The sequence below is a fragment of the Saccopteryx bilineata genome, chromosome 1 (assembly GCF_036850765.1).
Source record: "Saccopteryx bilineata isolate mSacBil1 chromosome 1, mSacBil1_pri_phased_curated, whole genome shotgun sequence".
Lineage (NCBI taxonomy): Eukaryota > Metazoa > Chordata > Mammalia > Chiroptera > Emballonuridae > Saccopteryx > Saccopteryx bilineata.
Window position 1 is genome coordinate 368108353 of NC_089490.1, and position 27443 is coordinate 368135795.

The 27443-nt window shown below is 39.0% G+C and overlaps 1 protein-coding gene and 1 non-coding gene across 3 annotated transcripts in view; one reads left to right on the forward strand and one right to left on the reverse strand.

Annotated features, from left to right (window-relative positions):
* Positions 1-23329, forward strand: part of NELL1 (neural EGFL like 1) — an 854093-nt gene extending 830764 nt beyond the window's left edge. For both annotated transcript variants that reach the window (XM_066251133.1, XM_066251134.1), the window contains 3 exons: positions 16718-16894; positions 20607-20831; positions 22607-23329. In XM_066251133.1, the coding sequence (XP_066107230.1) occupies positions 16718-16894; positions 20607-20831; positions 22607-22657 (453 nt within the window). In that variant the 3' untranslated portion in view covers positions 22658-23329. The remainder of the gene's footprint in view (positions 1-16717; positions 16895-20606; positions 20832-22606) is intronic.
* LOC136321248 (small nucleolar RNA SNORA18) lies at positions 4610-4740 on the reverse strand. Its single transcript, XR_010728523.1, has one exon. It is a non-coding gene; the product is annotated as a small nucleolar RNA SNORA18 (small nucleolar RNA).
* Positions 23330-27443: the final 4114 nt, after the last annotated feature.

Consider the following 27443-nt stretch of genomic DNA (forward strand, 5'->3'; position numbering starts at 1 on the left):
TGATATCTGTTGATATAGTCAGTATATGTGAAAACAAGTTTAAGCAATGAGTCAATCCAACTTGACTGAGCTCAAACTCTCACCTGTGTACTATGTTAATGACTATGTGAGACATTCCTTCAGGACATTTTCAAGTTATTAAATGCAGTATTTAACCATGTGGCACTGACTCAGAGGGAAAGAGTTTGTAGAGAAGGAAATCCTGTTGTGGGTTCAAATAGTTGAAAAGGGCTTATGGAAGACATTGGCAATCAGGACTCCATTACAGCAAGCAAAGTGTGGAAATTTTTCTTTACTATTTTCTTCCTAGTCATGTTTTTTAACCTTTTGAGCTTGATCCCATTGTGACCCCAAATTCATTTTAGGCTTTCTAGATTCCAGGCCCTGGAATGGGCAAAAAGTTTTAGTTAAGTTTTGACTAGGGTAAAGCCAAAATTTCTTTTTGTAGTTTTTGTTTTATATAAGCCCATGATAAAGCATGGAACTTACTAATCATTTACAGTTTTCCAGAGCCTCATTAATTGACTGTGTTAACAATCCAACCAACCTAAATTGATTTATTCTACTTTTACTCATAAAGATTCTTTGAAGTCTTAAGAAAATGATACTGAAGTTGTCACGGGAGATAAACCATACCTTTAATTCTATTTTGCTAATATAATGCACCTTCACCACCACTATACCCTTTTATGAATAAAGTACTAGGCAGAATTTTTACATACATCTTTTTTTTTCAATTGTATGTATTAGTCATTAACAGCATATCTCCCAAAAAGGTGGATGGTGAAGGTCTTATTTTAGAAGCTGAATAAAGAACCCCTAAATCAAATTCTGTATATAATCTTCAAAATAGAATTTGTGATCCTTCTTGTTTGTTTCCATTATTTGTAGTTGAAAGTGTTCTATTTTGATATTTAAAAAAAAATTTTTTTCGGTCCTGGCTAGTTGGCTCAGCAGTAGAGTGTCAGCCCAGTGTGTAGAGATCCTGGGTTTGATTCCTGGCCAGGGCACACAGGAGAAGCGGCCATCTGCTCCACTGTTCCTGTTCTCTCCCTTTCTCTCTCTCTCTTTCATCCCTGCTACCCCTCTCTCACTCTCCTGCAGCCCTGGCTTGAACAGTTTGAGCAAGTTGGCCCTGGGCACTGAGGATGGCTTCATGGCCTCACCTCAGGCACTAAAATACAATAGATTGGTTGCTGAGCAATGGAGCAGCAGCCTCAGATGGGCAGAGAATCACCCGGTCGGGGGCTTGCCAGGTGGATTACTGTTAGGGCGCATGCAAGAATCTGTCTCTCTGCCTCCCTACCTCTCACATATAGGTATTTGTCTGAAGAAATTCAAAACACTAATTCAAAAAGATATATGCACCCCTATGTTCATTGCAGCATTATTTACAATAGCTAAAATATGGAAGCAATCCAAGTGATCATCAGTAGATGATAGAATAAAGAAGATGTGGTACATACATACAATTGAATATTACTTGGCCATAAAAAGAATAAAATCTTGCTATTTGCAAAGACATAGACGGACCTAGAGGGCATTACACTAAGTGAAATAAGTCCAACAGAGAAAGAAAAATAGCATATGATTTTACTTACATGTGGAATCTAGTAAACATATAAACAAACAAAACAGATGGTTGCCAGATGGAAGGGGGTTATGGATGTGTTTTCCAGTGGCTACGCTAATTTATAATCCCACCCACGGTGCAGGAGAGTTCCCTTTCTCCACATCCTCATCAACACTTGTTTGTTTCTTCATTTATTGATGATAGACGTTCTGACATGTATGAGGTAATATCTCATTGTGGTTTTAACTTGTATTTATTTTCCTGATGATTAGTGATATTGACAATCTTTTTATTTCTATTGGTCATCTGTATGTTCTCTTTGAGGAAATGTCTTTCCATTCAGGTCCTTTGCCCATATTTAATCAGATTGTTGTTGTTTAGTGTTAAGTTGTATGTGTTCCTTATATACTTTTGATATTATTTCCTTATTGGATGTATTATTGGCAAATATCTTCTTCCATTCAGTAGGTTTTTTCATTTTGTTGTTGGTTTCTTTTGCTGTGCAAAACATTTTACGTTTTATGTAGTCTCATTTGTTTATTTTTCCTTTTGTTTCCCTTGCCCAAGGAGACATATTCCAAAAAATATATATTGTTAAAAGTGATGTCAAACAGTTTACTATCAGTGTTATATTTTAGAAGTTTCATGGCTTGGGACCTTACATTTATGTCTTTAGTCCATTTTGAGTTTATTCTTTTTATATGGTATGATGTTAGCTGTGGGTGTTTCATAGATGGCTTTTATTATGTTGGCATATATTCTGTCTATTCCAACTGGGCTGAGAGGTTTTTATTTTTTAATCAGAAATGAGTGTTAGATTTTGTCAAGTGTTTTTCTGCATCTATTGATGTGATCATATTATATTTATCCTTCATTTTGTTTATGTGATGTGTCATATTAATTTTGTGGTCATCCAGTCTTGAATCCAAGGAATGAGTTCCATTTGATCATGGTGCATGATCTTTATACTCTATTGCTGAATTTGGTTTGCTCATATTTTGTTGAGGATTTTTGCATCTATGTTCATTAAGGATATTGGTCTAAAATTTTTTTTGTAGTGTCTTTGTTTGTTGTTGTTGTTTTTAATTCATGTAATACTAGCCTCATCAAATGAACTTGGAGCTTTCCCTCCACTTCAATTTTTTGGAACAGTTTGAAAAGAATAGGTATTCATTTTCTTTGACTGTTTGGCAAAATTCACCTATAAAGGCATCTGGTCCAGAGCTTTCATGTTTGGGAGTTTTTTTATTACTGATTTGATTTCATTAAGAGTTATTAGTCTCTTCAGATTTTTTTCCTCCTAATTCAGCTTTGAGAGATTCTATGTTTCTAGAAATTTATCCATTTTTCAAGATCATGTAATTGTAGATGTCCTCATAATCCTTTGTATTTCTATGTTGTCTGTTGTCACTTCTCTTTCATTTCTGATTTTATTTACTTGGTCCCTCTCTTTTTCTTGATAAGTCTGACTAAAGGTTTATCAATTTTATTTAACTTTTCTAAGAAAACTATTTCATTGATTGTTTCTATTTTTTAAGAGTATTTTGTTTATATTATTCTGATCTTTATTATTTCCTTCCTTCTACTTATTTAGGGTTTTATTTGTTCCTCTTTTAGCAGTTCTTTAAATGCATATATGTGCTTTCTCTTTTTCTTGAGATAGGCCTGTATTGCTATAAATTTTCCTTTTATAACTTCTTTGGATATATCCCATAGATTTGTAGTTGTTGTGTTTTCATTTTCATTTGTCTCAAAGTATCTTTTGATTTCTCTTTTGATCTCATTGTTGACCCATTCATCATTTAGTGGCATGTTATTTAACCTCCAGGTGTTTGTGTGCTTTTAGCTTTCTTCTTGTAATTGATTTCTAGTTTTATACTACTGTGTTTGGAGAAGATTCTTGATATGATTTCAATCTTCTTAAATTTATTGAGACTTGTTTTTTGGCTTAACATGTGGTCTAGACTAGAAAATGTTCCATGTGCACTTGAAAAAGATGTATTTTCTGATGCTTTTGGGTGAAATGTTTTAAAAAATATCAATTATAACATTTGCTCTAATGTGTCAATCAGGCCACTGTTTTCTTATTGATTTTCTATCTGAATGTTCTATCCATTGTGTCAATGGTGTGTTAAAGTCCCCTACTGTGACTTTTTATTATTGCTTATCTCTCCCTTTATATGTGTCAATATTTGCTTTATGTATTTAGATGTTCCTACATTGAGTGTGTAGCTGTTTATGTAATTTATAACCTCTTGTTATGTGATCCCTTAATCATTATGATATGCCCTTCTTTGTCTCTTATTACAGGCAATTCTTAAACTCTATTTTGCCTCATGAGTATTTCTACCCCACCCAACTTTCTTTTCATTTCCATTTGGATAAAATATTTTCCATCCTGTGTACTTTCAGTCTGTGTATTTCTTTTAATCTGAAATGGGTCTCTTGTAGGGAGAATATGTACCAGTCTTGTTTATTTCATCCATTCATCCACCTATGTCTTTTGATTGGAGCATTTAGTCCACATGATATTTAAAGTAATTATCAATATTTATATAGTTATAGCCATTTTATTTATTATTTTTCTGATTTTTTGTAGTTCTTCTCTGTCCCTTTCTTATTCCCTTGGTCTCTTCTCTTGTATGTAGATGACTTTCTAAAAGTGTTGAGTTTGGAATCCCTTCTCTTTATTTCTTATATAACCCTTGTAGATTCTTGGTTGGTGAATTCATATATAACAAACTATGTTTAAAGCAGTCTGTTTTAAGCTGATGCCACTTAAATTCAAACATGTTCTATAATCACTACACTTTTTACTCATTCCCCTGCCATTTATGTTTTTGTCATTTTTAATTTCTCATGTGTATATTTATGTGTAGTCCTTAATTTATTATTTAATTACATGTGATCTCCCTGCCTTTGCTTTTTCGCTGGTGTACAGTTGTTTGATCCACTGTTTGTACTATGTGTTTGCCTTTGTCAATGATATTTTCTTTTTTTTTTCTTTTCTTTTCTTTTCTTTTTTTTTTTTTTAGCAGCTGTCTTGTAGTTCCTACCCACAGATATAACATGTAGTTCTGTGAATAAAGGAAGCAACATATTTACTCTATGAGGCATTTCCAACAATGTAGGTCTACAGAAAAAGCCCCATTGGGATAGACCTCAAGATATTTTCTTTTCTAACCTCAGTTTTCTTATTCATATTTATGATTTTATTATTTCTACTTAAAGAAACCCTTTAATATTTCTTGTAACACTGGTTCAGTGGTGATGAACTCCTTTATTTTTTTCTTGATTGGGCAACTCTTTATCTTTCCTTCCATTCTAAATGATAGCCCTGCTGGATAGAGTAATCTTTGTTGTAGGTCCTTGCTTTTGATCACTTTGAATATTTCATACTAATCTTTCTGGCCTACTTACAGCAAAATGGTGGGATCTTGATAATATATGAAGTGAAATAAGTAAATCAAAAAAAAAAAACCAGGAACTGCATTATTCCATACATAGGTGGGACATAAAAGTGAGACTAAGAGACATTGATAAGAGTGTGGTGGTTACAGGGGGAGGGGAGAGAGGGAGAGGGAAAGGGGGGGAGGGGCACAAAGAAAACTAGATAGAAGGTGACAAAGGACAATCTGACTTTGGGTGATGGGTATGCAACATAATTGAACGACAAGATAACCTGGACATGTTATCTTTGAATATATGTATCCTGATTTATTGATGTCACCCCATTAAAAAAATAAAATTATTAAAAAAAAAAAAGAAATCAGCTGACAGTCTTATCTGAACTCCCTTGTTCGTCACTAACTGCTTTTTTCTCTTGCTGCTTTTAAGATTTTCTTTTTCTCTTTAATCTTTTACATTTTAATTATGATATACCTTGGTGTGGGCCTCTTTGGGTTCATCTTGTTTGGGACTCTGCACTTCCTGGACTTTCATGTCTGTTTCTTTTGCCATGTTAGGGACGTTTCCATGATTCTTTTAAAATAGATTTTCCATTCCTTGCTCTCACTCTTCTCATCATGGTGCTCCTATGATGCAGATGTTGGTATGCTTGAAGTTGTCCTAAAGGTCCCTTAAACAATTCTCATTTTTTTTAAATCCTTTTCTTTTTGCAGTTGCAATTGAGTGTTTTTTGCTACTTTGTCTTTCAGAGTGCTGATTCAGCCCTCTGCTTTATCAAATATGCTATTGTTTTTCTTTTAATGCAGTAAGTAGTTTTATAGAGCATACAACATCAGGGTGATTAACTCTTTCACAGACTGGCACAAAATTTCTGGTAGATCGATCTGTGGACTGGTGGTTGAAAACCACTGCACTACTGTAGCCTTCATTGTAGTTATTGTATCCTTGTTTCCTACTGGTTCTTTTTTTATGGTTTGTCTCTTACTTGAAGTTTTCACTGAGTTCATCTATTGCTCCCTTAAGTTTATTGAACATCCTCATAAACTGTGTTTTGAACTTTGTATCTGGTAGATTATTTGTCTCTATTTCATTTAGTTCCTTTTCTGAAGTATTTCTGGTTCTTTCATTTGGGACATATTTCTTTGTTTCCTCATTTTTATTTAATCCCTGTGTTTGTTTCTAAGTATTAGGTAGATCTTCTATGTCTCCTCGTCTTGGCAGAGTGACCTGATGCAGTAGGTGTCCTGTGTGGCCCAGTGTCACAGTCTCCTCGCTCACCTGAGTTAGTTGCTCCAGGAGTGTCCCTTGTGTGTGTGCCTGCCTTACTTGCTGTTGACATGTCAGTAGGTGGAGTTGACTGGCTGTGATGGCCTGCCTTGACTAAAACACATGCTGATTTGCAGGATTGGCAGCATGCAGGGCTTACTGCAAGTAGCAGGATCACTTTAGCAGGACTCTAATGTCAACTAAGTTCACTCTTTGAGTTAACATTTGTGGAGCTGGCTGAGTGGTACTCTGATGGAGTTTGAAGCTAGCCACCAGGTGTTTTGGTTCTAGAGCCTTTTGGAAGGGGTTCCTGTATAGGCCAAGGTCAGCTGCCATTTGTACCTAGCCTGGTATGACACAACAGAAGCTACAGAGTGACTTTCAGTTGGTTGCCACTTGTGCTGGTATTGGCAGCACTTGGGAAACTCTATGCTCTGAACCAAGGCTGGCTGCCACTAATGTCAGGCTTGGGATTCTTTTGTGGACACCACAGTGTGAGTTGAGGCCAGCCACCACTTGTGCCAGGCTTTGGCCACTTATTTGAAGTTATATTCCAAGCCAATGCTGGTTTCAGCTTATGCCAGCCTTGGGCCCACTGGATGGGTATTATGATGTAAGCTGAGAACAGTCACCATCTCTATACCAGGCTTGGGGCTACTTAACAAGAGATACAGGGTACACTGAGGCCAACCACTGCTTTTTGGGTTTTTTTGCCTTTGAGACATTTTAGATAAGCCCACAGTACAAGCCAAGCCAGGCACTTTTGTGGAATAGCCCCTGGAAGAGGTTTGACCTATTGCATGAGTTGGGTGGGGCAGGGCCTCAGGGAATCCCCAGGGTGGGATAAATAGTGTTAGCCTGGTTAATGGATAGTACAGATTTGGTGCTCACATGCACCAGGCTGGCTGGGTGGGAGGTGTGCTCAACAAATGAACATCGGTGCTCACTAGCACTTCCATACCTAGAGAGAGTTGCCCTGACCCACACCCCTCCGGCTCTTGTCCTAAAGCTAGTCAATTTACTTAATTTCTCCCCATCTGTCCCTGGCACTTTTTGAGCTCCTGCCTATGTGCTGAAGCCCAGAATGAGTGAGTTTGTGAGCAAGCAAGTTCATGCATAGGTCCCTCAATAGGACCATAGGTTTCCAGCAACCTTTTGTCTCATTTGGATGTAGTCCTGCTGGTTTTCACAGTCAGATGTTCCTGGGGACTCCTCTTCCTGGTACTGGTGCTCTGGGCTGGGAGCCTTGTGTGGAGCTGGGACCCCTTGCTCCTCAGAGGACACCTCCACAGTTGAGATATCACTCCCAATTCTTAATTGCCACACTGTAGACCTGTCCATTCTACATCTCTGTTCCTCCTACCCGGCTTATTGTCGCTTCTTCTTTGTAACTTTAGCTATTAGACTTAGGCGAAGTTAGTCTTCAGGTAGAGCTCATTGATTCTATAATTTAGTTGTAATTATGGTGTGGTCATGGGAGGAGATGAGCACAGCAGTTACCTGACTCTGTCAGAAGTCATAGGAGTTCTTGTGTTCTATTCTTAGTTTGATAAGAAAAAACAAACAAACAGTTCTTAATCATCCAAGTTGACTATTACAATGACATTGTCTTGGAGGTTAAGAAATAAAATCAAGGTTGGGATATAAAATACTGGCTTTTTAATCATATCCTTGATGTTCCAAATTTAAATAGAAATAAATCACACATGACAACAAAGGGTCAGAGCTTACTTTTAAAAGAAGCAGGGTCAAAGTTTTTTTTAAAGGCCACTTTCCCCTTGAGACTCACCATACCAGGTTAGCTACTGGTATTTTATGCCAATTGCAAAAAGGGCCTTGAAATGTGCCCACAGCTGACTGGAGTTCAAAGGGAAGGCTAGGCTAGTGCAGGGAGACTGGGGCTTTTGTTTAGATGCTATGTGCTTCCTTGGCAGTGACAATGTCTTTGTGCACCTTTGACCACATAATTGATTAGGCACAGATTGGTTGCTGAATTGTTTAGAACCCAGGATTCTCCAGCATTATCCAGGCCACAGAAACTTGGAGTGAAAAATAATTTCTCTCTGGGCTTGATCCCTAAATCTTAGTTGCAACCCAGCTTCTTTTCACAGATATCCATCTGAGGCTCTTTTCATTGATAAATTTGTTCATGGCCTTTAGGAAGACATCTTTATTTTTCACGTGGGAAGATGGAGAGACCTCAGACTTATTAGATTTTAGGAAATGCAACATTTTTATATTGGAGATCAGACTAGTGAAATGGACACACAAACAATTAACCAACTATCATGCCATGGTAACGTCACGAACAGTTGTGAGAACATAGGAAGGGAAGTCTCTCATCTGTGAGGATAAAGAAAGGAAGAGGAAGTGAGTTCACAGAGCAGGTGACCTTTGAGTAAGACTTTAAAAGATGAGAAACTTAGCCAAGTAGAGCTGTAGGAAAGGTGAGTCCCAAACAGTGAAAACAGCCAGGAGAAAGATTCATGAGCATAACAATGCGTGTGGTGCTAAGGGAAAAGTGAAGCAAACGATGTGATTAGAATATCAGGAGCAGCTAAAGTTTGGGAAAGACATAGCTGGGATGAGCCTAGAGATCCAGGCCCAGGACAGTCAGGGCATGGAGTTTAGACTTTCTCCGGTGAGCAGCAGAGGATCATGAGTGATATTTCCTTTAGGATTGGCATGGCCCAAGCAAAGTCTGATTGACAGCATGGGGGAAACACTGAGGAGATCAAAGCTAAACTGGGAGGTACCACTTAGGCTTGAAGTAAAGGTTCAGGAGAGTAAAAAAGCGAGCCTGACAGACAGGGAGAGGGGTAAGTCACATGGCAGATAACAGAAATGAAATGATGGGTCCTGATGAATGATGATGTCAGACACTGAGCCTCTGTCACAGTGTGTACCCTCCTTCCAGGGGCAGAAATGAAGCTTCAGAGTGGCAGAGCTAAACCTGTTTTCCTGGGTGAAAAGAGTTCAGGTGCCACAGACAAGAGAAAGAACCAGGGTTTGCTTTTTAGGCTTGTAAGCACGTGATAAATATTAGGTATGACAGCACCTACATTTACTCCCATGCCAACACCTTTGCCCATTACTACCATTAGTGATTGGAAAATCCAGTGGGAGAAGGGAAACAAGATATGAAGGCCAGATTTCATTTCTGTGCTACATGCAGGGTTTATTGGTTTAATTAAAAAGTGAATAGCATTCATCCTGAAACAAAATATACTACCAAAGACCTGAGCAATGCCAGGTCTTCAGACTTTCTGGGAATTACAGAGATAGGTAGGGAAAGGAATGCCATATATAACCAATGACCCACCACATCATAAAAAAAAAAAAAAAAGGTCAGAGCCAGATTGGGGTGGCAACACAGAAAGGGGGCAGACGATTGTCTGGAATGCTGGCCATTTTACTTGGCCTCACATAAACCGATGCCCAGAAACCAAAGAAGATGGCCAGGGTAGGGTTTCCTTCGCTTCCTTCAGGCAAGGGGAGAGTAACCCAGTCTGCAGGGAGCTGACAGGCCTACAGCGCAGCCCTTCTCCACACTCACTCAGAGTAAAGGACAGGGATGAGTCAGACTGTGCCTGGGGCCAGGGGAGAGGTTAGCTTTCTAGAATCCTGCCATCTCCTCATTAAAAAATAAAATAAGTGCTTTTCTTTTCTCTCTAAATCTAACATGAAGCATTGTCAATACCTTCCTGCCTAGAGTGTTCTTGATGGCAGGAGTTGTCTGTATAGGCTCTAAGATTCTTTCCTTTTCTTTGAAGAAGAACATATTGGCTGGTTTAGGTCTGCCCTCAAAACACTAGTTTTGTCAAGAAACAGGGTGCCCAGGTTCATTCCCCCACTTCATTGTCCTACTGTGCTATTCGAAAACCTGCCTTTCCATTGCAAGAGCCTGAGGCTTATGCCATGCTCATTCCGATAGACTGGGTACATTTCTTCTCCATCAGTGGGCCTCAGACTTTGTTTTGTACCAGAGTCACTTGAGGGCTTGTGTAACTGGGATCCCTGGCTCACCCTCAGACTCTGTGGCTCAGTAGATCTGGGGTGGGGCATGACGATCGCATTTCTGGCTAGTTCCAAGCCTAGGAGATTCAAATGGTGCCACTCAGAGGACGACACTTTGAGAACCATTATTGTCCCAAGAACCCTTCTTATCTCAGTTTGTCTAAAGTCGTTTTTCCCTGCCCTCTAACCTTCTCTCATGATACAAATTCCCTGTTATAAAATTCCAGATTGGGATCTAGTTCCTATTTTGTTATTACATGGAATCATCATTTCCTCTCTCTGGGCCTGGTTTTCTCTTCATTAAAATTAGACAGTTGGATTAGGATTAAATGACAGCTAAAGTTTTTCAACCATAGGAGCTAATTAAAGAGGGCTAATGGATTAGTTTGTGGGAGGTTACCTAAAGGCATAATTAATATTTTGTAAAACAGGTGGATATCACAGCCTAATAAATTTGTATCCGAGGAAGTAAGACAGATGAATCTAGGGTACCATTCCTGATTGTATACTTTATATCAGGGATCAGAAACCTTTTTCTGTAAAGGGTCAGGCAGGCTTTGCATACTGTAAGGTCTCTCAAATACTCAATTCTGGCATTGTCATGTAAAAGCAGCTATAGACAATATGTAAATGAATGAGGGAAGCTATAGTCCAATAAAACTCTAAACTTGGCCTCTGGGTGTCAGGTTGCCAAACCCTAGTTTATATTATTATTCAGTTTACATAAATAATTTTACCTAAGTCTACCTTCTTGACTTGCAAGTTCTGAAACTATGCTAGAAAGAAAAATAGTAATATTATACAATCTGGAGTAACTATATCAATGTGTTGACTATTCAGTAATAAAATCTGTAATTTATATAATAAAGCTCATAATTTTCTGATACATAATAAGAGTACTTCATTTTTTTTATTTTCTAGGAAAGTATATATTCCTGCCTTTTAAAGTTCAGAAGCAATTTAAATATTACGATACTTATTAGTTGTTTATAGCTGAGCTTCCGTTATAAAGCTGCATAGGAGCATTTAGCTTTTATGGCAGAAGGGTGGGAACATATGTCTTTGGCATTTAAGTGGGGATTGTTCTGTCCACTTCAGGTGGGATAGAGATCAAGCTCTGGGAATGACCCCAAACATCAGTGGCAAAAGGGATTACTCACCATCAGTTGGCTTCATTCTCTTGCCAAATTTGAATTCTAGTGTGGTTGTGCTCTGTGAGCTGAGGTTTTATAATGGCATTCTCATTGAATTAATGAAGCCACCTGTGACATTTTCATTATTACAAATTGTTATCTTGACAGTCACCCTGTAATTCAAAGCCAAAGTGAACACAGCCATTGTTCGGAACATGTTAGAGACTAAAAGGGGCCCATTTGGCGTTTTCATATAATTGATGAGATGTGAAATTGCTTTATTTTACACTAACCTGGAGACTATTCACTTCTTCCTATTTATCCTTTTAATCCGCACATTGGGAGAAACCTGGCACTCTGAGTGGGTCTCATTGCCTGTTGTACAGTGGCCTCTTCTTAAAGAATCTATTTGTGTTTGGTGTTGCTCATAGATAGAGCCATGTGGGTTCCTGAAGTCTCGTCCTTCTGTACTTGAGGGGAATACTGTAGTGCTCTCTGTAGCTTAGCTGACCAAATGGTGTTGTGTCATAGCTTTTATTACTTTCCTCAGCTCCTGTTGGTTAAAGTAAACTTTTAGAGTGTCATTGTAGGCAATAGGTATATGATCTGTAAGCCAAAGACCTATTGGGCAATTCCTAAGATCTGGACACTTCTTTCTCCAGACTTGCTGAATTCTGACTCAATTTATTGCTTAGCTAGAGTTTTTTGCTCTCTTTCCACACATATATTCACATATACATGTGTTTGCATGTGTACATATACATATATGAATATATGTGTATATATGTATGTATGTATTAGGTGTATATATGTTATGTAAAATTTCCCAGGGCCAAGAGACCAAGAACAGGGCTGTCAAATCCAGCATTAAATTCTGAGTTTATTAAGGGAACACACCCGAAGTTTGTCTTCTTTGGTGACAGGACGATGTGGATATTGGCTGCTCTGCTGCAGTAGGTTCTAAGGGGTTATATAAGACAGCAGCAGGATGGATCGGGGCACTAGAGTGGCACACCCCAGATAAGGGAGGGAAACACCTTATGTCAGGGTCCCCAAACTTTTTACACAGGGGGCCAGTTCACTGTCCCTCAGACCGTTGGAGGGCCGGACTATAAAAAAAACTATGAACAAATCCCTATGCACACAGCACATATCTTATTTTAAAATAAAAAAACAAAACGGGAACAAATACAATATTTAAAATAAAGAACAAGTAAATTTAAATCAACAAACTGACCAGTATTTCAATGGGAACTATGCTCCTCTCACTGACCACCAATGAAAGAGGTGCCCCTTCCAGAAGTGCGGCGGGGGCCGGATAAATGGCCTCAGGGGGTCGCATGCGGCCCGCGGGCCGTAGTTTGGGGACCCCTGCCTTACGTGCTTGTCCAGGGTGAGGCAAAGACTGAGGAACCAGCACAAACCAGCACACTGTGGGGCACAGGGGAGGGGTCTGTCAAGCAGTTTCTGAGGGGACTAAGGAGAAGCAATCTGTATTCTGCTCCAAATCTAAGAGGCAGATGGTCAGTGCTCAGTCAATGGTCACATCATGGAATGATCCTTCCTTCACGCATATATAGATCTTTTATCCTTTGATATTTTGATTATGAGTTCTTGTCATGAATTTTATTTTAATTACATTTTTTGATGAAACATTAATATCATTACATAAATTTCAAGTGTACAACTTTATAATACCACATCTGTATACTCCATTGTGCACTCACCACATGAAGTCTAGTTTCCTTCTGTCACCGTGTATTTTACTCACGTTACCCTCTTTGTCTTCCTCCTATCTCCCTTCCCCTCTGGTAACGAACATTCTGTTGTCTGTATCTATGACGTTTGTTTGTTCGTTTGTTGCTTTTTGTTTTATATCCCATATATGACTAAAAACATATGGTTCTTTTTCTTTTCCATAATACTTAGTTCACTTAGCATGATACTCTAAGATCCATCCATATTGTTCCATATGGCAATATTTCACTTTCTTGTGGCTAAATAGTATATCCCATTGTATATATGTACCAGTGTTTTTTTTTATTCATTCATCTATCAAAGGACACTTTAGGTTGTTTCCATATTATGGCTATTGGTAATAATGCTGCAATAATATAGGGATTTATATATAACAAATAAGTGTTTTCAAATTTTTCAGATAGATGCCAGGAGGAGGGAATGCTGGGACATATGGTAGCAATATTCATACTTTTTTGAGGAGCCTCCATACTGTTTTCCACAGTGCTGCACCAATTTACATTCCTACCAGCAGTGTGCAGGCTTCCCTTTCCTTCACATCCTCACACTTGCTAGTTCTTGTCTTATTAATAATAGCCATTCTGACGGGTGAGCGGTGATATCTCACTGTGGTTTTGATTTGCATTTCCCTTATAATTAGTGGGTACCCAACTGTGGCCCCCATCCCTGTCCTCCTTGCCTTCCATTCTAATGTACCCACCTTCAGATGCCCTGATGCTTGGATATTTTAGGTGTGTTTGTGTTTTGAGCAGAGGATCCTTTGTGAAGTGATAGTTGCCCAAATTGTAAATTTAAGAAGAAGAACAATAGAGTCTGACTCTGTCATGATGCCGATGTCACTCCCTATTTCCTCTCATTTCTTATAGTAATATAACCAAGGCACACAATTGGGGAGAAAGCATTTTTCAGTCTGTTAAGTAATTATATATGTAGCCAGCATATCTCCTTTTCTTTCTCCATAAAGGATGTAAAGCATTTAAAGATTTCCACTTTAGCTGACTATAAGCTTAAATCAGCAAGTCCTGTCTTATTCAACATTGTTATTGATAAAGTAGATGAAGACCCTGAGGGAAGGTCCATCAAGTTTGTAGATGTCACCAAGCTGTGAAGTAGGACAGGTATGGTGGATGACAGAAACAGCATTTAGAAATTATCGAGACTGGCAGAAGAGATGAAATTGATCTAACGAGGTGAAATGTAATATGGATAAACATCAAGTTTTACACTTTCTGGCCCCAAACAGCAGACTGCATAAGATGGGATAGGGTTTTAGTCTTCATTAAGCTCAATATAAGTCAACACTATGACATAACCACAGTGTATCAGAAAGTAAATATTGAAACCAAGCTGCAGTAAAGAATGTGCAGTGCTTAAAACAAGGTGACCGCCTGACCAGGCGGTGGTGCAGTGGATAGAGCATCAGACTGGGATGCAGAGGACCCAAGTTCGAGACCCCGAGGTCGCCAGTTTGAGCGCGGGTTCATCTGGCTTGAGCAAAAAGGTCGCTTGGACCCAAGGTCGCTGGCTCGAGCAAGGGGTTACTTGTTCTGCTGAAGGCCTGAGGTCAAGGCACATGAGAAAGCAATCAATGAACAACTAAGGTGTCAATGAAAAACTGATGATTGATGCTTCTCATCTCTCTCCATTTTTGTCTTGTCTGTCCCTGTCTACCCCTCTCTCTGACTCTCTCTCTGTCCCTGTAAAAAAAAAAAACATCAAAAAAAACAAAGTGACCATAACTCTACCTCACTCTGTTAGTCAGACCATTATTGATAGATTATAGTTAGTTCTGTAACTGAACCACTCTTTTCAAGATATGGAGATATAAATTTCTAGTCCACAAAATTATCAGGGTTAATGGTGATAATGCATAGAAAAGACTAAGCACAATGTATGGCACAAAGTAAGTGTTGAAATGATGGTAGGTTATTATTATTATTATAAATATTCAAAACTGTTGAAGAAGGAGGCAACTATCACAGAATTCAAAACTGTGGGGACTGGTCACAACATTGGAGATGCTTAATCCAGAGATGAGATGACTTAGTGAAGAAATAACTGCTTTTTTCTAAGAACAGAAGAGTTGAAATGTGACCGGTGGCTTTGGGAGTACTATGATTTCCAAGGGTGTGAATGAGAACCAATGACTGGAGGCAGCAATAAGCTTAGTGTTTATCATTCGGACATGTACAGAGATGTATACTTTGAACCATTTCCATAATGGTGAGTTTCTCAAGATAGGAGCAGATCCAGCACAGGCTTGGCTTGATGACTTTTGAATATGGTTGCTCTAGAGAGGATTAAATTATAGGTCAAGATGTTTAGTTATGTGTTCTTTAACGTACTCCTGGTCCTGAGCATCTTTGGTTTTGTGAATACCCAGCAAAGCAGATATCATAAATGCTGATCAGTTCTCACCTACATTTCTAGCCTCTTCATTATCTGAAGTACAAAGTCACTTTGAACAACAGACATAGTGAGATATGCTGCAAAATAGTCTTAATATGTGAATGCTGTTGACCTTCAGTATCATTATAAAGTACCTTTCTAATTTCAGAGCTATTACTGTAAAGTTTTACTGTGCTTAGAATTTCGGCAACTGCCCCAAGGTGAAAGGCAGCACCTGACCCTAGCCCCTTGTAATTAACAACCTAAAGACTGTCTTCTAGAAGACAAATTGTTGTGAAACCAGAAGACCTGGTTGGACTGCATAGAGAATCACTACCTCTGTGATACTGAATAAGAAGACATTTAGCCTTTCTGGGCCTCGGTTAATTCTTGTATAAAAGGGTATAGTCAGACTTCCTCCCAGAGTTGAGGCAGAGATTAAATTAGATGAATGTATTTGAATGTGTTAGTCGGTATCATTATGACTGGGGAAAGTATAGTAGCATGATTTTTTTCACTCAAATGAGTTCTTGATCATAGATGAATTTTTATGTTTAGTTATAACTTTACTTAGAGATTTCTAAGGAACACTTAGAAAAAAGGTTTCAAAGAATTTATTGGCTTTTTAAAAAAAATTAATTTAGAAAATTAAATTTAATGGGGTGACATTGACTTTTTTAAAATATAGAAAGGTCTCCATTTTCACTGGGGCTGCTTTGCAGGCCGGGTCAGGGGATGACGGTGTGTGCATGGGAGAGCACGCAGGCGCATCTGTTTTGAAAAATCAGCAGGTGGCCAAGGGCATGCTTTAACTCTTAAGAAATATACTGCTCACAAACATTAGGGAATATTTCAAAATGAATATGAAGCAATAAAAAAAGAAACATTTGATTTTTTTTTTATTAAACAGTTTAAGAACATCAGAAAAGCAAACAACAAGTCAAAGAAAGTTGTTCGATTATGCAAATGAGATGTAAAACCAACTTTTAGTTCATTGGTGAAAATGCACTATACAAAGGCTGAAAGTACTGGAGTATCTGCATGTTCACTGCTCCCCTAATTTTTATGAGCAGTGTATTTCCTTTGTGCTCTCTAAAGTATGAGGTTTCTTTTTATTGTGTGGCTCTCTTATTCTCTCTCCTGATAAAACCTCCCTAACCTCATTTTTAAACAGGATGGGAAGATATTCTGCCGACGGACAGCTTGTGATTGCCAGAATCCAAGCGTTGACCTTTTCTGTTGCCCAGAGTGTGACACCAGAGTCACAAGTCAATGTCTGGATCAAAGTGGACACAAGCTCTATCGAAGTGGAGACAATTGGACTCACAGCTGCCAGCAGTGCCGGTGTCTGGTATGTCAGTTTCCTTTAGGGGGTGTTGCCCTTTACTTTAGACAGGTTGCAAACTCATTTGCCTCTGAGCTTCAGTTCTCCACTGTTTGTGGTCTTATGCAGGTAGTTAACTAAGGAGCACATACTCTGCCTGAAGACACTCAGATTCTTCTTTTTAAAACATGATGCAAGACAGAAAGAACTTATTATGGGACATATCTGACCCAAGTTATGTTACCTTACAACTGCTACTTTTTAGCAAATTTCATATCAAAAAAATACCCTGCATGATAGAAAGTTTTCAAAACCTTGACCAGGACTGGTACTTCTTATAGAGCCAAATCTTTCATTTCTTGGGACATAACCATTAACCCTTTGAGTAGTGAGTTTTTTTATGCCCTGGGAGCAAGGTTTTTTTCAAAAAATAAAATTAGTTCTAGTTACAGTGTTTTGTTTTGTTATTTTGTATTTTTCTGAAGTCAGAAGCAGGGAAGCAGAGAGACAGACTCTTGCATGTGCCTGACCAGGATCCATCCGGCAAGCCCACCAGGGGGCAATACTCAGCCCATCTGGGGCATTGCTCCATTGCAATCAGAGCCATTCTAGTGCCTGAGGCAGAGGCCATGGAGCCATCCTCAGTGCCTGGGCCAACTTTGCTCCAGTGGAGCCTTGGCTACGGGAGGAAAAGAGAAAGACAGAGAGAAAGGAGAGAAGGAGAGGGGGAAGGGTGGAGAAGCAGATGGCGTTTCTCCTGTGTGCCCTGGCTGGGAATCGAACCCGGGACCTCTACACACTGGGCCGACACTCTACTGCTGAGCTAGCCAGCCAGGTCCCCCAGTTATAGTTTTATTAACTTAAAATCATGTTTGCTTGATAACCAATTTATGGAAACAAGAAGAACATACATTTGCCTTTTTTTTCTAATGTTGCCTTACACATTTTTAAAATAAATCGATTGTACTCTGGATAGTCAGGAGGCACGAGGACATACATGAATGTTCATACTACTCAAAGGGTTAAATATTTCAATATGGGAGAGAATGTAACATACTAGAAATGTCAGGGATTGAGTCATAAAACCTAGAATTCAGTCCTGGTTCTCCCATGTGTTTGCTCAGTGTGGTTGGTTAATGCATTTAAGTTTTAGCATTTCACTGGTGAATTCTTTCCAACTTCAATGTACACAAAGGGATGAACAGTGACTATTTAGGGCTGTTGTGAATATTAGAGATGCATGTGAAGGGCAAATCTAATTCCTGGCACATAGATGGTACTTACTGCACAGTGGTTACTATTGTTACTATATATTTCCTTGATTGAAAAATGTGTTTCAAATGCTAAAACTTCATAAAAATAAAAATAGGCCCTGGCCGGTTGGCTCAGCGGTAGAGTGTCGGCCTGGCGTGCGGGGGACCCGGGTTCAATTCCTGGCCAGGGCACATAGGAGAAGCGCCCATTTGCTTCTCCACCCTCCCCTCCTTCCTCTCTGTCTCTCTCTTCCCCTCCCGCAGCCAAGGCTCCATTGGAGCAAAGATGGCCTGGGCGCTAGGGATGGCTCCTTGGCCTCTGCCCCAGGTGCTAGAGTGGCTCTGGTCGTGGCAGAGCGATGCCCTGGAGGGGCAGAGCATCGCCCCTGGTGGGCCTGCTGGGTGGATCCCGGTCGGGCGCATGCGAGAATCTGTCTGACTGTCTCTCCCCGTTTCCAGCTTCAGAAAAATACAAAAAAATTAAATAAATAAATAAAAATAAAATAAAATAAAAATAAAAATGAATGCTATTCTGGATTTTAATATAGGGATAATAAAGGTATAATCAGACTTGAGAGAGTCCAGAGAAAAAGCTTAATTTCTGGAGCTGGTTCTTTTTGTTTTAAATTATACCGCACACAAAGATTTCGAAGGATGTGAAGACTGTCAGGACACATTATCAGAGTAAATGCTGATGTTTCATCTGTGAGGAGTCCTCCATAACTACTGGAGCTAAGTCATAACAAAGTCAACTTGTGATGGAAACTATTAGCTGCAGTCCATGGATATTATGTGGAAACTAGTTTCCAGAGAAATTATGCTTCAGATTTCTGTTGGATTTTTAAAAATCTTCTGGTGAATGTGCAGATAATAGAATACATCCTTCTATAAATTCAAACCATAGTCATTTTTCCTAATTTCCATCCAGGGACAACCCCCAACACAAGTATAGAATTAGCTTCCATATTGGTCTCCACAATTTCACTTCCTTTGAAAGAAGCTAATCATCAGGCATTCAGAAGCACCAGTATTCATTTTAGACATGAAATTTTTATGGAATTTCAAAAATGTATTCTCTTTCAATCCCCAGCCCCTAAGTTTATTATTTCATGGGAAAATTGACACCGTTGAATGAATAATTCCTGGAGAATAATGTGGGTCATATTTACAAAATATTCATTGAGAGTTTAGTTTGCCTGTGCCAGGCTCTGGATGGGTGAGGTAATAGTGAGCATGGGAAACATGGTCTATCATGAAGCTGATCAAAGGCCATAGCCTTAAATTAGCTACCCTAAATTTTTAACCTACCTGATTGGCCAGGACTTTAAAATGGATGAAGTTCAAAGCTTTCTTATCAGTGCTTATAATTACTGTCAAATAGTTGAAAAACAATAAAAAATTAAATTAAGAAACAAAGTCCAAATAATTAGACATGGGTTTGAATAAATTATGAGTATCATGCTAACAAAGAATAAGCTACTTAAAAACACAATACTCCTATGGGCAGCTCAGTGGAGCCCCTCTGGCCAGGTTCTAGGACCTGTGGACACTCCCTTGGAATTGTAATGTAGGAAGTTCACTAGCTACACAGCATATTCATAACCATTAGGAAATGGTTTTGAATTGCCCAACCTTAACTTTAAATTTGATACTAGCAACTCAGTTTATATGACATTGTTAAACTACTACAATGTTTCAGCATTTCATTTCACATCTTAAAAGAAATGAATTTCCCTTTATACACTAGCCAGTATGTTACCATCTACTCATTTATTTATTCACTTGATTAGCGTTTATTGACCAAAACTATGCTAAGCATCAGGGAATGAAGAAAATAAACCTCAAACCTGAAAACTCAAAACTTAAGGTTGCATTTAGCCTGACTGGTGGTGGCGCAGTGGACAGAAAGTCAATCTGAAATGCTGAGGACCCAGGTTCAAAACTCTGAGGTCCCCAGCTTGAGTGCGGGCTCATCTGGCTTGAGTGCAGGATCGCCGGCTTGAGCGTGGGGTCATAGACATGATCCCCTGGTTGCTGGCTTGAAGTCCAAGGTTGCTGGCTTGCCTGAAACCCCCTCCCACCCTCAAGCAAGGCTAATATGAGAAGCAATCAATGAACAACTAAAATGATGCAACTATGCGTCGATGCTTCTCATCTCTCTCAAAAACAAACAAACTAAAAAACTGTGGAATAGCACTGATAATTATCATGATAAAGAAATAATTAGAGGCTGCCACTGACACAGACATGGGCCCTAACTCTTACTGGGGCTGCAGTATAGATGGTCATCAGAAGTACCTGGAGCAGGTGAAATCTGTAGCAGCTCTTCAGGCAGGAGGCACATTGTACCCATAATGGTGCTAAAGTAAGAACATTCTGTGAGGACAGGGATGAGAATTATTGGGCCTCTTTCTTCTCTCTGGGACTTGAGCAACAGAATTGTGCATAAGAACAATGATGAGGCATTTTTGGCTTTCTCTCTACAGGAAGGAGAGGTTGATTGCTGGCCACTTACTTGCCCCAGTTTGAGCTGTGAGTACTCAGCCGTCTTGGAAGGGGAGTGTTGTCCCCGCTGTGTCAGTGACCCCTGCCTGGCTGATAACATCACCTACGACATCAGGAAAACTTGCCTGGACAGCTATGGTGTTTCAAGGCTTAGTGGCTCAGTGTGGACAATGGCTGGATCTCCCTGCACAACCTGCAAATGCAAGGTAATTGGACATCCTGAGGTTAACCACGTCTTGAACGATCGCCAGTACCCTGCAGGAGGTCGAGTCCCGAGGTTTCTGAATGCGCAGGAGGCCTGGGCCAGGGTGGGAACACAGGCAGCATTTCCTCTCACAAGAGGTCAATATGAATCATAGCGGCACTGAGTATAAAAGCAGATTCCAAAATGAACATGGAAAAAAATAGTCCTCTCTCTTGTGTTTAAATTACAGAATTTTAACAACTGACAGTAGGCCAATTATGGCTGATTTAAGCTATTTTGACTTGTATATTAAAAAGAAAGAAGGGAAGGAAAATAATAACAAGCTCTTTCACGAGACTGTCACAGAAAAAAAAAAGCTCTATGAAGCTGTTTGCTTTAATTATCACAGCGCTTAATGCAGGGACCTGACACTCTTGCCGCAGGATTTAATTTTGATTGTTTCCCTCTCTTTTTAGAGGAGTACCCAGGAGGCATCCTCATTCGTCATTAAAATTAAACACTGATTCCTTCCCCCTTCAAAGCTCCTGAAGAGCTGTGACTGTAGCTGGCTTGAAGCAGGGGTGAGGCAGTGTCAAATCCCTACCCAAACAGCTGTTTAAGATTCCCATGATTAAGCCTATTAAAAATACTAGTCTATTCAGTTTTTATCAAATCCTGCCTCCACTTCAAACATCGGTGGATGCCTCCCAGCGTGTCTTACTATGCTCTTATAGACGTGGATGCTTTTCTCTTTTCTGGAAAATATCTTAAGATGCAGCCCCAACAGAAAAAGGTTAACATCCATGCGTACCTGCAGCCCAGCAAACAAACTGACAGGAGATGTACTATTTAGTAGTATGACTGCGAGACTAGCATTGAGGTTCATTTAGGGCGCTTTTTATAAAGGTATATTTACATTAATATTTGTGATTGATTTCAATAAATGTATTGTCATCCATACACCTAAATATGTACCGTTTTCTTCATAGTGTTTTCTTCATAGAGACTCTATTTATTCCTAACATGCCAACCTATCTGGAACTCATTTTAGAGTGTCCTGCAGGTTTGTTTTTTGTTTGTTTGTTTGTTTACAGAGACAGAGAACAAGTCAGAGAGAGGGATAGACAGGGACAGACAGACAGGAACAGAGAGAGATGAGAAGCATCCATCATCAGTTTTTCGTTGTGACACCTTAGTTGTTCATTGATTGCGTTCTCATATCTGCCTTGACCGGGGGGCTACAGCAGATGAAGTAACCCCTTGCTTGAGCTAGCAACCTTGGGTCCAAGCTGGTGAGCTTTTTGCTCAAGCCAGATGAGCCCTCACTCAAGCTGACGACTTTGGAGTCTCGAACCTGTGTCCTCCACATCCCAGTACGATGCTCGATCCACTGCGCCACCGCCTGGTCAGGCTCCCTCAGGTTCTTGTGGTACTTTGAGTTAGCTTGATTAATGGCAAATTATCTTTCAGGAAATTATTTTTGCAAAGAATCGTTTCTGGAATAATTTCAGTGAATAACTTGGAAATACAGGGAAAAGTCCCAACCTTGGTTTGAGCTCAGGCAGGATGTGAAATTGTGCTGCCAGCAGAACCCAGCGAGAGGGACCTGGCGGGTCTTTTGTGCTCCTGTTTCCTTCCTGCTCTTTCTTCCTTCCTGTTCTTTCTCTAGTAATCTTTCTAGCGCATTCATGGAGCTTGTCTCAAAATGTAGGAGGTCATTTTGAATATAAAGTATGCACTGCTAATTTGTTTATGTCCTGTGTCTCAGTTGGCTAATACTTGTATCTCCATGCACAGAATGGAAGTGTCTGCTGCTCTGTGGACTTGGAGTGTCTGCATAATAACTGAAGTATCTAAAACAGATTCATCATCGTGGGAGAAAAATGGACAAAATGACCATCCAGCATGATGAAGAACAGGAGTCGGTGCTTTTAGTTTTGACCACAGACAATTACCAAAGTCTCCGTGTAAGGAAACTGGGGTTGCCTTTTGGACCCATCACTTTGCCCATTCTTGCTAACTAGTCTAGGTGACCTACAGTGCAGTGCATTTAAGTCTATGGTTGTTAAAAGAAGTTTCCCCGTGTTGTAAATCAGGTTTCCCTAATCAAATCATTTGCAAATATATTGAAATGATCCCATGGTAAATGTGATGTATTTTTCTTTTCTTGGTTTATTTTGTGTACTAACATAATAGAGAATCAGTTCCATTTATTTTTTCTTAATTTTTGGATCAAATTCTATAAATAAAGTTGCCTGTTGTGATTTTGTCCTATCCACTGCATACTTGGTATTGAGATCCCTGTGAAATGTATTGATAAATATGTGTATGAAGAGTCTAATTGCCTCACACTAACATTTCACTCTTGAACACACTTAGATGCCATTCAGCTAAAACAATCTGAAAGCAATTACGATATAGAGAAGAGAAAGACCACAAACATAATTAAAGTTATTTTAAAAAGAATTTTCTAATCCATCTACCAGACAAAGTGAAACAAAATCTTAAGCCACAATTTAGAAATGGTAATGCTTACATCTTTCCTGGCATTAAAAGAGAAAGTATCTTTGCATTAGTTTTATATAATATTTATAACTTACAAGGGACTTTCATACCTATTAATACAAGTTATCATCATAGCTCAGGTGAAAGGTACTATTCCTACACTACAAAAGAGTAAGTTAATATGTCCTGGTTGACCAATTTGTTCAGATCTAGTTGATCATTAGCACTTTGAGACTGGTGGTCACCTAATACATGCCCAGTGCTATTATCCACTAAATCACACAACCTCTGTATGGTAGAAGATGACAATTTTAAGAAAATCTATTTAGGAGGCTGATATCAGAATCACAGCAGAATGAGAAGACTCTATTGTTTCTCTCCTTAAATTTACAAGTTGTACACTATAACTCAACAAAAGATGCTCTGCTCAACACACAGCATGCCTGGAAGATCTATGCATTAGGATATCTAAAGGCGGTCCTCTTGGAATGGGTAGGGGAGGCAACACAAAGGGAAGGACAGAGGAGATGGTTTCAGATGCTGTTGAGCCCCCACATGGCTCCGGTGAGTGCAGGAGAGGAGTTGGGCTGCAGCCCTCACACTACACTACACCTGGAGTATAAGAGGGGCAGAGCAGTCTCCCTCTTGGAAAAGACATCTCCCTTGCTACATTTCCGTTGTGGCAGACATGGCTAGAAAGCTGTATCCAAGTTTGTGACTGAAAGCCACAAATGGAATGAGGCAGAGCCACAATACTGTGAACTTGCCTCCTTTCTCCCACATGCCCTTGCAGAGACCTGTAAAGCCAAAAACACAGCAGAAAAAGACGGTATCTCTGAGAGCTCACAACACCAGTTCTCCACCAGCTGCCACATTCCTTCACCACAGTGAGGTCTCCCATGAACCAGGCCACATTCCTTCACAGTGAGGTCTCCCGTGAATCAGGCAAGCTGGTCTCAGCAGAGACACCTACCCTACCAGTAGGTACAGCATTTGCCTCGATGCCACTCCACTCAAGATCCCAGAGACACAACTTAGTGTGAGTAGAAGGAAACAAAAACTTGCACTATAACAGCACCTACTGGAAAACAAAAAGAAAGAGCTTACTTATCATCCTGCTGAATTATTGAGAGTAAAGGATAGTTAAACAAGAAAAGAGAGCACTACCTCAAATGTGCTGACAGAGAAACATCTGTCAAATACCATGAACGACCAAAATAACCTGGTAGCATGAAAATAAAATAAAAAGTCTTCAGAAACCAAATTCAAAGTCATGGAAAACTGTGATTTAAGTGACAATTCAAGATTGCAGTTATGAAGAAACAAAAGTATACGAGATACACAGAAGGGTGAGGCAGGGGCAAAAGGAGTGCATTGCTAATGAGATTAAAACCATACAAAGAAACAGATTCTGGACTAAAGAATTCCCTCAATGAGATAAGGAATGCATTGCCAATAGAGTGGTCCAGATGAAAAAGTAAATTAGTGAACTCAAATATAGAAACCTAGAAATGAACCAGAATGAAGAGGAAAGTGAACTAAGAGTTAACAGAAGAAGCAAAGAAAGGATTCTACAGGGACAATGTGACCACATTAGATAGAATGGCCTAAGGATAATGAGTATACCAGAAGGAGAAGAGAGGGAAAAGAGAACAGAGAGAAGAGCCTAATTAAAGAAAAATTTATGAGAACTTCCCAAGCCTAAAGGAAGAACGAGACTTAAGAATAGAGGAAGCTAACAGAGCACCTAATTATATTTATGCAAAAAGACCTTCTCCTTAACATGTTATTCAAATTCAAATATTAATGGCAAGAAATTCTTAAGACAGCAATTGTAAAAAAGACTAACCTACAAAACAAAGCCTGTTAGGTTATCATCAGATTTCTGAGGAGAAAATTTAGGAGACAAGAGAGAGTGGAAGGAAACATTTAAAATATTTAGAGGGAACCATTGGCCAAGGATACTATGTAACCAGCATAGTTATCCTTTAGATACGAAGGAGAAAGAAGTGGTTTCCCAGACAAACAAAAGCTGAGAGAATTCGCCACCACAATACCTCCATTACAAGAAATGTTAAACAGACCTCTTTTACTAGAAGCAGAAAGAAAAATTATACAATACTTTAAGTTGATGAACAAAAGACTGAAGAAGAAAACTACATGACTACTTCATAATAGGTTATTAAACACTTAATTATAACAATGTTTAAAGGGGGGGAAATTAGGAATTAAAAATACCTCTAACTATTACAATTTGCTAAGAAATGCACAAAATAAAAAGGGATAATTTATGTTACATCCCAGGAGACAGACCACAGCAAACCCAAAGTGAATTTTATAAGTTTTATTGCAAACCTGCTCAGGGACTGCAGGCAACCCACGCAAGGGAACACTGCAGCCCCAAGCTTCTAAAATGGCTCCTTTTTATAGGGTGGCTATCTAGGCTGAGCAAGCAAGCAGCGTTTACAAGGGCGAGAGAGGTGCGATTAGCTGACCTTGTTCTTGGCTAAGTCTCTAGGGTAGGGGCTTCCTTGATCTGGGTACATAGAGTTCAGTGGAAAATATTGCTACATTTCTAACAGTTGTTTATCTTTTTTCCTCCAGCCATGTACTGGATGTACTCAGTTTTCATGGCTGGTGGCTTGCACCGCTTGTCCTAAGATGTCACAATTTATGACTCAAAAACCATAAAAAATAAATGTGGAAAGAACAGAATAGGCATATGTGAATGAATATAAGAGCCAAGCATAAGGAAAAGGACTATTGTATATGTGAGATATTTTATATAAACCTAATGGTAACCACAAAACAAAAATTAAAAGCTGAGACACAAAACATGAAAAAAGAGGAAAAGAAGGAACAAATCACAGAAAACTGCCAAACTAAACAAGCAGACAGAATTACAGGGGAAACAAATTACTGGAGTTTCACAGCAACCAGAAAACAAAAGATAAAATGGCTTTAATAAGTCCTCATGTATCAATAATCATGCTAAATGTAAATGGACTGAACTTAGCAATCAAAAGGCACAGAGTAGCAGGATGGCTTAAAAAACAAGACCTCACTGGATGTTGCCTGTGGGTAACTCATCTCCACCTCAGCTCTAAGGACAAACATTTGTTTGAAGATGATACTCAGGCAAATGCCTTTAAAAAATAAGAAAAGCAAATGTAGCAGTATTTATATCAGCAAAATAGATTTCAAGATAAGAAAGGTAGTAAGATAGGAAGATGGACATTTTATCATGATAATGGGCCAAATCATCAAGAAGACAGAACACCTCAGAGATATACACTCAAAGTGGGAACACCACAATTTATAAAGCAATACTAATAGACCTAAAGGGAGAAATTGACAAAAATGCATCTATAATGGGAGTCTGAATCTCATTTACAGCAATGGATAGATCATCCAAGTAGAAATTCAATGAGGAAATATTTGTTTTAGATGACACATTAGTCAAAATGGACTTAATTGATACTTTTAGAATTTTCTATCCAAAACAACAGAATATACACTCTTTTAAGTTCATAGGGAACATTCTCAAGGATATACCATATATATTGGGGAACAAAACTAGACTTAATAAATTAAAGAAGATTGAAATCATACCAAGCATATTTTCTGATCATAGTTATATGACACTGGAAATTAACTATAAGAATGCTGGAAAAAACCACAGATATATAGAGATAAAACAACATGCTACTGAAGAACTATTAAGTCAAAGAAGAAATAAAGGAATAGATCTAAAAATACATAGAGACAAATGCAAATCAATATATGACATACAAATATTTTTGGGATGCTGCAAAGTTGTGGTTTATAGCATTAACCCTTTGAGTAGTATGAACGTTCATGTACGTACATCCTTGTGCCTCCTGACCATCCAAAGTATGATTGTACAAAAATTTTTATTTTAAAAATGTGTAAGTTGACATCAAAAAAGGCAAATGTATGTTCTTCTTGTTTCCATAAATTGGTTATCAAACAAACATGATTTTAAGTTAATAAAACTGTAACTGGGGCCTGACCTGTGGTGGTGCAGTGGATAAAGCGTCGACCTGGAAATGCTGAGGTCGCCGGTTCAAAACCCTGGGCTTGCCTGGTCAAGGCACATATGGGAGTT